Here is a 10,287-nt window from a genome sequence, read left to right as displayed (position 1 = left end):
TGGGCCAAAAAGACCAGGTGAAGCCAACAGGTTGGCAGTGGAGCCAACAGTGGACAAAAGAGGTAAGCAGGAGAGAAACACCCCCCCACTCTCCTACTCCTCCCCCCACGTGCTTTGGGGTGCAGCATGATTTGGTCACCATGTCTGATTGTCAGGAGGGTTTTGGATATTGTCTGAGAACTCGGTTTTTTTCAAGATCTTCTGTGAGATGAAAAGTAGCTATGTGAAGTGACCCTGGTAGGGCTTTTTCAAACCATGTCCCAAAGGGCCGTTGCTTCCAGCAGTCACAAGTGAAATTAAGACTTGGACTATAGGTGTGCATGCCATTATACCGTTTTTAAAATACTGGAACTTGTTGGGAATATTTCCAACTCAGTTTGCTTTGTCTTTTTCCTCATTACCTTACACTTCTATTTTCACATCTGCATTTGTTTCCACATGCAATTAAGGACCTCACTAGAAGGCATATGGTTTACCTGTCTCCAATTGGTTAAAAAGTATTTGCATTTTGTTGCTTAATATAACACAGATGAGACACAACACCAAAAGGAAGTAATTGACACAAATATATAAATTTCTAGCCCCAATATTGTTATCCTGGTGTTTATTTGTTAATAATTTAAAGTTTTTCCCTAACAGCCTTGCTATTATCCAAACCGGAAATCGTTTTTTAAACCATATACTTGATGTCATAAACTGTACCATGTAAACAGAATTTCATATTTTAAAAATGCTTTAAGTGTAGTTAGTCTGTGGTTTCAGGAATCTAAACGTCTTAAGTAACATCCAAGCTCCAAGCGTACCAGTCAGCACCTTGTTTTCAAGTCTGTGCATACTTGCACAGTTGCCCAGTGTGTTGGTGGATTTGCCAGATTGAAGGTGAGATGTTTGATGTGTCAGTGTCCCTCACTGTGTGGATTCCTAGAAGAAAACCATGGTCTTTATTCTTGCTTTCTCTGAACAGTGGATGGTGGCCAGGTTGTTTCTCCTTCTAACAGATGACGAAGAGTGGGAGGAGGTTGTTCCTTTAAAGAATTCTCCCTCCTGCCGTGAGCCTGGAGCACTCACAGGAACACAAAAGTATCAGCTCCTCCTAGGAGGACAGCCTGCTTCCGTGGCCGTGGGCTCTCCCTGCTCTCGTCCTCATGGTTCAGGGCAGCGGCCAGTCTTCGCTCATACTCTGCAGAAGCTGCTGTGAGAGTGCAGACAGCCTCCTTCCCTGTGCTCCTCCTTTGTGTGTCTGTCACCATTAGGCGCCTGATGCTTGACATGAGGTTGTGTCCTCAAGCCTGCGCTGAGCACCCAGCGCCTCTGTGTCCTTTGATATCTGGCTCTGTGGGGTGGCGGGCCAGGCCGGCTTGCCATGTCACTAAAGAGCCCCGCAGGTCCCTGTGGCCCTGAACCCTGGGCTTCTACACCCCTGCATGTCTCTGCCCTCCCGGCACCTGCCTGAACCTGCCATTGGCTCTGCGGGAGGGGAGCTGGTCAGGTGTTGCAAGAGTCCTCCTGCCACTTCTGCACTTCCATCAGCCACGAGGGAGCCTCGAGGCTCCTTGCAGAGGCAGTCACTTCTCACGCCATCTGTGCTTCTTGGGCCGGCAGACTCAAGCGCCAGCACACGAAGGGCATGCCTCTTAAATCAGCAAGACATTGACTGTGGTGCGTGCTCCCTTTTGTCAGTTCCCATAATGGAAGGGCCTGAGAAATACGCTCCTAGTGCTCGTGGGGGTGGGAGGAAGCATTGGTACAGCCGGTTCCAGCCATCCAGGGCTGCTCTGGTTTGTGAGATCTTTTGCTTTGCAGTTCTCTCTCTCTCTCTCTCTCTCTCTCTCTCTCTCTCTCTCTCTCTCTCTCTCTCTCTCTCTCTCTCGCTGCTGCTTTGAGGGTGAACAGAGCAAAGAAAGGTGTGCAAACGTATTTACTTTTACTCTTGTTTAAAAAGGTTAAAAGTCTGACCGACCATAGTGGCTCATGCTTATAATTCCAGCACTTCAGGAGGCCAAGGTGGGAGAATTGCTTGAACCCAAGAGTTTGAGACCAGCCTAGGCAGCATAGTTAAGACCTCATCTCTAAAAAAAAAAGCCAGGTATGATGGCATGTGCCTGTAGTCCCAGCTACTCGGGAGGCTGAGGCAGGAAGATCACTTGAGTCCAGGAGGTTGGGGTCGCAGTGAGCCATGATTGTGCCACTGCACTCAGCCTGGGAGACAGAGTGAAACCCCACCTCAAAAATACAAATGGATATAAATATAAGTCTGATAGGAAGTTTGGAGAAATTGGAGACTGAAAGCCCAAATTAGATAGAGGATTATCTGTGGGTTCTATTTCTCACTGTCATATAAGCAGAGACATTCAGCAGTGTGTGTGGACCTTCCTGTTCTTGCTCAGGAAGATACTTATTGTCAACAGAATGAAAGAGAATTTCCGTGTTAGTTTTTCTGCAAAAAGATTTTTCTTTCAGACAGAAGACACTGTCACCTTATTAGTATGTTCAAGTGGAAAGAGCCAGGACATGGATCAGATTGGCTTGGTTTCAAATCCCAGCTCTTCCCTCTCTCGCTGTGTGACATGAGACAAGTTACTGCTCAGAGGCTCATTTTTTGTATCTATCAGGTGCAGATAATGATAATTGTCAGAGTTGTTCAAAGGATTATGCTTATGAATGAGTAGCCCAAGACCCCGCTCACGGCAGGTCCCTTCTGAAAGGACACTGGTATAGAGACCACTTTCTTGGGGTCGCATGGGCCAGGTTATCTGACCTCTTGGCAGCCCTGTGTTGTCACCTGTAATTTGGGGATAATGGTGACCTCGGTAGTAGCATTTCCCCCCAGGGATTGTTGGGGTAAGTGGGTGAATGCATAGAACACAACGATTCGGCATATAACAAGTACCGTACGAGCTCCAGCTTCTGCTGTTCTTTCCCCTTTTCATTTTTCTGGAAAGTCTGTGCTGAAGACAGCTCAGTCAGTTGATTCTGGGGGAAGACGAGGTTTTACCTGTGACTGAGATTCACCATCTCTTCGTGTATTTATTTACTCTTTGCACTAATGGATACTGAGTGGCCTTACTGTGGCAGACACTGCCGGTCACCGGATGCCGGGTGGGTAGTGACACGAAGCCAGGAACGGGGTTAGGGACAGTGCCAGACGAGCCGACCGTGGAGGGGATGAATGATGAACAGTGCTCTAGGACCCAGAGGCGGGATCCAGGGGCTGAGATCAACAAATGGCGGGATAGTACTGACACCCCGCCCCCCCACAGCTCTGAACCCGCTAAGAGCAGGCCTGGAGCAGGGCCCGGGCTAGCGTGAGCCCTGAGCCCCACCACACTAAACACCGCAGGGGCACAGGGCAGGCCTCACATTCATGTCCCACAGCATCTGCCAAGGCCCGACACAGGGGCCAGGAGTGCTGCCTTGAGTCGACTTGAGGTGACATCACAGACTCCACACCTGAGTGTTCCCTTCCCTGTCAGCCGGTCCGAGCCGTTGTGCTGAGCACAGCACTGCCATAAAGTAGCCACCTAGTTTGTGTTTGTTGGTTGGCTAATTGAATTCAGTGGATGATCTCCAGTTACACACACACACACACACACACACACCTCATTTTTTTTTTTCTAGCTAAAAAATTCAACAAATAAAATACATTGTCAGGCTGTGTCTTTGTCTTTCCACAGCTCCTGAAGTCCTTGCCCAGAAACCATACAGCAAAGCCGTCGACTGCTGGTCCATCGGGGTGATCGCCTATATCTTGTAAGTGTCGCTTCTTGACTTTGTCCTCTCCCCCTGTTGTTTTTTTTTTTGGTTTTTTTTTTTTTTTTAGTTGGAGTCTCACTCTGTCTCCCAGACTAGAGTGCAGTGGCCGCTCCCAGCTACCGCAGTCTCGACCTGCTGGGCTCCGGCGATCCTTCTGCCTCAGCCTTCCAAGCAGCTGGAACTACAGGCGTGCTACCACGCCCGGCTAATTTTTTATTTATTATAGAGACAAGGTCTCGCCAAGTTGCCCAGGCGAGTCTCGAACCCGTGGGCTCAGGCAATTCACTCACCTTGGCCTCCCAAAGCGCCGGGATTACAGGCCGAGCCACCGACCCTGGCCTGTTTTTTAACTGTGGCAAAATATGCATAGCATAAAATTGACCGTTTCAGCCATAGTACCTAAGGATGGTGAGCAATTCAGTAGCCTTCACAAGGATGCTTGGACAGTGTTGCACAACCATCACCACTATCTGTTTTCAGAACTTTTCATCATCCCAAACTGAACTTCTGCACCCATCAAACAAGAACTCTCTGTAGCCCCTCCCCCAGCCCCTGGTAGCATCTGTTGTACTTCCTGTCACTATGAATCTGAATACTCCAGGGACCTCATGAAAGTGGAGCCACACAGTGTTTGTCTTTTTGTGTAGGGCTTTTTTCATGTAACACAGTGTCTTCAAGATTCATCCAAGGTGCCGCATGTGTGAGAATTTCCGTCCTTTTTAAAGCTGAATAATACACCTTTGCTTATCCCCTTGTCTGTCAATAGACATCTGTGTTGTTTCCACTTTTTGGTGTTGTGAATAATGCTGCTGTGAACACAGGTTTGCAAATACCTATTTGAATCCCTGCTCTGAATTCTTTAGGGTATATACCTAGAAGTGGAATTGCCGACTCATATGGTAACTCTATGTTAATTTCTGAGTAGCCAGCATACAGCTTTCTCCAGCAGCAGAACTATTTTGCATCACTGATGCAAGTACCAGGAGCCCCTGGTCTCCACATCCACACCAGCTCTTGTTACTTGCCAGGTTTTATAATAGCCATCCTAATGGGTGTGAAGTGATAGCCCGTTGTGCATTTTCTAATACCTAATGATGGTATCTTTTCTTTCTTTTTTTTTTTTAAGCCAGTCAAATGTAACAGTAGAGGGTGTATACCAACTTTAGTGACACTAATGTTAATAAGTTCTGATAACCCACGACCATCAGACCAGCAAGAATATCTTTTCATGTTCCCCCTTGGCTTTTGGGGGGCTACAGACCACTATGGAAATACGAGTTTGTCTCCAGAAGAAACCATAATTAGAAAAAAATGTAGTGAAAATCCAAACTTCGCCTTTGAGTTCTCCAATTTCTTTTCAGATACCAAATCTCCATAACCCAGAAAGTAAAGTTCTAGGCCATAGGCTTGTGGCAACTATATCAGATCATCGATTTTGTTTCTTATTTGTTTTGCCTAAGTCGACTGTAAGGTTATTTTTCAATTACAGTTTATTTTTGCAGTTATACTTCCAAATGCTTATTATGGAACACACTTACAGAGTGGGTTGAGGCCAACTAGTTTCTGTAATTGCTAGGAAATGAATTTCCCTCCTCATCATCCCTGAGGAAGGGAACATTCTCTAGCAGACAGAGCCCCCTGCACATGATGGCAGACCGCAGGTGCTTGTGACTGGAGGAAGTTATGACAGTCTGTGGCATCCTGTCCTCCAGGAGTGCTGGATACATCTCCCCTGTACCAGCTTTGCCTCATTATCTGGGAAGAACAGTCTTTCTACAGCACACATTCAGCTGGGCAGCCTTTGTAGTTTAGTGTGGACTTAGGTGACAGCTCCAGTAGGTGCTTGCTATCATCACAGGAGAATTTTATCCATTATCATATACTTGGCTTGTGGCACTCTCTTTTATGGAACTGGGTAGAGGGCAGATTCATCTGAGCTCTAAAGCGAGGACATCACACTGCTTTAGCGCGGTCACTTTCAAAACATGCTGACCGGCTTCTGCAGTAGTTTTATTCTTTTGTGGGGGAGGAGGGTTACAGACCCTTTGGAGAATCTACTGAAAGTTGTGGACCCTCTTCCCAATAAAATAACACACACACACACACACACACACACACACACACACACACACACACACACAATTTGCATACCATTTGTCAGGAGGTTTCTGTGTAAGCCAGCACTGAACATAGGCCCTGTGTTACCCACCCAGTTAAAATTCTTAGCAGAGGTCCCGCCTTGCCCACCTTGACTATGGAAGGCCGAGTTAATAAATGGTAGGCCAGTCCCCTGCCTGTCAGGGACTGAAACTGGTGTCAGCTGACTAGAGAAACCTTTAGCTGGAGCTGGAAAAAATTACCCTTTTCCTGGCTGTGTGGTTGTTAATTTTTTTATGTCTGTACTGAACCTAGAACTGCTACTCTGGTCTGCACTAATGTCCATAGGTTCCCTTTGAACTTGTATATAAGGCAGGACCCAGAAAAACTGGAATTTTTTTTTTTTTGGAGGGCAAGCCCTTTGTAGCACAAGCTTCCCCTGTTAGGCAAGTGTTCTAGGAACCCATTGGCATCAGTGTACCAGCCAGCATTGTGAAAGACTGTGTTTGGCTTTGGTGAATTTTTTTTGGAGGGGTAGGGATGGTTCTTTCAACACATTTGTCCATTTCTTGATGGGTGATTTACATGAACAAATCGCCCACACCAAGCTGAGTACTCAGCAGTTTTTTTGACCGAAAAACAGCATGACCAACGTACCCCAGCCTCCCTATTCACCTGATCGCACCCCAAGTGACTTTTTTTTGTTTCCCTGGATGAAAAAAGTCCTCAGAGGGAAACGTTTTGCCTATGTAGAATAAGTTAAAAAGCAGCAGCAGCACTAAAATACATCAAAATTGGTAAGTTCAAAAACTGTTTTGGGCAGTGGAAAAAGTGTTTCAATAGGTATATTACATCAATTGGAGAGTACTTTGAAGGTGACTGAAGTTTAAACACTTACGAATAAATACACAGTTTTTAATAACTAAATTCAGTTTTTTTGGTCTTCCCTTTGTATAATTATTTCCTTGGAGTACTGGCCTTGGGGAAGATGTTGGTACAGCTATGAGGAGGTACATGTTGACACATGTTTCTTAGAATTATTGGGATCAGCAATTTAAAACTAAGCAGTGATGTCTTAGCTCAGATGCTATAACAAAATTCCACAGAGTAGGTGGTTTAAACAACAGATATTTTTTCTCATAGTTGGCGAGGCTTTCGGAAGTCCATGGTCAAGGTGCTGACCAATTCGGGTCCTGGTGAGGGCTCTTTTCCGGGCTTATGGATGGCCACCTTCTTGCCGTGTCCTCTTGTGGTGCAGAGAGAGCACACAAGATCCAGCATGCTGGTGTTTCCTTTAATCTAGTCACTGACAAAGAAAACCAGATCATTATGGTTGACCAAATGAAGCAGGTGACGGGGAAAGTGGAGGAGGGAAAAGCCCTAGTGAAACAATTCAGTGAGTGAAGAAGAAGGCAGGAAATAGATCAGAAGTAGGCGACCAACCATGTCTGCTGTGGCCCGTAGGTAGGAGAACGTTGGGAAGAAGGCCAGTGTGGTTAGGGTAGCATCCAAGACCAGTGTCAAAACAAAACACTCGAGGAGCAACCAAGTGCCAGAGCAAAGAGAAACCTAGAAAGTCTGGGTTTTAACCCAAGGGTAGTGAGAAGCCAAAGAAGGGTTTTGGACAGAGGTGTGACCCAATCTTATTTCCATTAGGGGATTATCCTGGCTACTCTGTGGAGAAGATATTGGACAGCAAGTGTGGACGGTAGAGACTGGTTGGGAGGCTCACTTGAGGAAGTGAGAGAGTTGCTCCTGGGGAGGCAGCAATGGTGCAGAGGCCCGAGATGGGTTTTGGATGTGGGGGATGAAGGAGAGGGATGTGTCAAGTATAAGCCCAAGCTCTTGGTTTCAACAACTGTGTAGGTGGTAAGAAAAAAGAGAAGAGAGCAGTGGAGGAACAAGTCCAAGGAGGTGGGTGAGATCAAGAATGTAGTTTTGGACACACTAAGCCTGAGACCCTGTGAGATATCCCCTGCATGACGTGTGCACCTGTGGAGCTCAAGAGAGGTCTGAGATGGAGATAGTGGCACATACGTCTGGGTTTGACTTGACAAATGGTGCAAGCAAACCCTTATAATTTCAGCATATAGTGCAACGTGTGCCAAGGTTCAAGGGTAGTATTAAGCAAAGGCATGCCATGTTTTTTGACTTCTGTTTTGAGTATAAGCTTGACAAGCTCACTCTTAATGGTTTCCTGGCCACCATTAGCTTTGCCCCAGAGGCCAGTCTCAGGTTGGTTTCGTGACTGTGTCAGACTTCAAAATGGCAGCCTGGGCTTCTGTTTACCCTCGTGCCTTTCGGAGATCTGAGAGCACCATGCAGAGAATGAATGGACCTTTGGACATCTCAGTTGTATCCTGTAAGATGACCAGACCCCCATGGGTGATAAGCCAGATCCTGGGTGTAACTGAGTACAGAACACGACTGTGCTTGGAGAACCACCAGCCTCGAACCTACTACCATTGGCAGATTAATCTACTTAGGAATCCATCTTGTCTCGCCATGTGGATTGTTAGTACTCTAACAATGACAAGCATCGCATCTTTGTCATCTCTATGTCCTTAGCACCTGGCACAGTGCCTGGAGTAAAGAAGGTTCTGGAGAAATGCTAGTTGTTGACGCAGAGGGTGATAAACTCGAGGCTGGTGGTCTGGAGCCTTGTGCACAGCTGCAGGAGTTCACAAAATGAAGCCGTCACTGAGGACAGGGCATTAAGGAGGGAGGAGACACTACTCAGGGTATGTCCAGAAGGTCAGATAAGCAGAGATGAGAGCATGGAACAGGGGAGGGAGGAGAGCACAGGAGCAGGGCACAGTGGCCTGGTTGGGGGGTGGTCATGATCGTCCTGTGCCTGGGTTGGTGTTGATGGCACAGGTTGACACTGGACTGAACCAGCGTCCGAAGGTAGAACTCGTGGGTATCAGTCTCTGAATCTTGCCACTTCCCACGGGTCCACGTGCCTAGCATCCCTGTTTCCATCCATATCCACAGACCTGTGAGCAAGGTCACCGAGCATGCTGTGCCCAACAGGAGGTCAGCTCCCCTCTGGGGGTCTCACAGGGCTCCTCATTTTCCCCACCAGCTGTAATGGAAAAGAGTTCAGCCCTTCCGTGTTTTAGAGTACAGCATTATTCTTTTCGTTAGATAAGCCTGTCACGCCAAGATAGCAGGCTGCAGCCAAAGTGGCTATGACAGGCCATGGCTGGGATAGGCCACGGCACCACAGCTTCTCCTCTCTGCATGCCCTGTAAACAGTCCTCATTTTGCTGGTGCAGGTACTTGACAAATGTGCTCTCTTTTGGTCTTTACACTTGTTTCTCTGTTATTCATTGCTCGGAAGGAGAAATATTTTTTTGCTATCAAGGATAGTCATTTTTTAAAACACATTTGATAGGTTCTTTGTGCTGCCAAGAATCTTCCTTTGGGGATGAGGACTTGCAAAAAGCATCTTTGCCTGCAGAGCTTACACTGCTGGGAAGGGCTGAGGACCATGTGGGTTGGGCTCCGAGGTGAGCATGTCAGTGTCCCATGTGACAGGCTTGGCTCAGCCAGGACATCACAGGTCCCGAGGGATCACACTTCCCATTCAAGATGAGACTCAGCGTCTCGTGGGTCATCCCCGATGTTGTGATGTCATGTAGTTTGCCTTTCTTCTCACAACCTCGAGGAGATGATTTATGATCATTTGCCCGAGTTCTGCTCAGGGATACACAGGCTGTGGAGAAACACAGAGAAGTCTCACTAGTATAGAAGCTGGGGAAGATTCTAAGGGGAGCCCCACTCCCAAATTGGAGCAAGCAGAAGAGCAGGCTGGATGGGTCAAGCTGGACTGGGCCATGGATGGGAGACCTTTGACCATTCTGCCTAGAGGCAAACACTTAGGGAAGTTCCCTTTACTGCTGTGTTCCCTTCGCAAGGCTTGGTCACATGATTGTTGATTTGCCCATGCAATCAGCTTATTTACTTTGTTAGTGTGGGACTAGGAAGGCTTCATCTGCATGCCATGTCCTTTTTCTGAAACCAAGGCTGATCCTCACCAAGGCAGTCCCCTCCCTTGGAATCCATGTGTTTCTGGAAGAACAGGAGCCCAAGCACTCCCAGAGGAGGACACGGTGGAGTCCCTGAGTCCAGTCCCCAGCCGGGGATTGAATGGCTGCCATTCCTGTCAGTATGAGGAGCATTCACGCTCATGAGAACAATCCACTGCATTACCATCAGGCGACAGCCAGCATGTTATGTTACCAAGCTTCTTGAAGGGGAGTTTGGTGCCTCATTCAGGCCAACGTGGGCCCACGGTCTGGACTTTGGCTTTAGAGACTAGTCTTGTGAAGCCTCACCTGAGACCAGTAATGCAAGACCAACCTGAACAACATAGTGAGACCCCAGCTCCACAAAAGATTTTTTTAACAAATTAACTGGGCGTGGTGACATGTG

At 47.3% G+C, this 10,287-nt stretch overlaps 1 protein-coding gene across 4 annotated transcripts in view; it reads left to right on the top strand.

Annotated features, from left to right (window-relative positions):
• The window catches only part of CAMK1D (calcium/calmodulin dependent protein kinase ID), a 261,834-nt gene that overhangs the window by 222,746 nt on the left and 28,801 nt on the right, over positions 1–10,287 (top strand). For all 4 annotated transcript variants that reach the window (XM_021707378.1, XM_021707379.1, XM_021707376.1 and 1 more), the window contains exon 5: positions 3,675–3,750. In XM_021707378.1, the coding sequence (XP_021563053.1) occupies positions 3,675–3,750 (76 nt within the window). The remainder of the gene's footprint in view (positions 1–3,674; positions 3,751–10,287) is intronic.

This window comes from Carlito syrichta, unplaced genomic scaffold (genome assembly GCF_000164805.1).
Source record: "Carlito syrichta isolate Samal-C Ts95f unplaced genomic scaffold, Tarsius_syrichta-2.0.1 Scaffold317080, whole genome shotgun sequence".
NCBI classification, from domain to species: Eukaryota; Metazoa; Chordata; class Mammalia; order Primates; family Tarsiidae; genus Carlito; species Carlito syrichta.
Note: the sequence above shows the minus strand (reverse complement) of the source record. Positions and strands in the feature narration are given on the sequence as shown.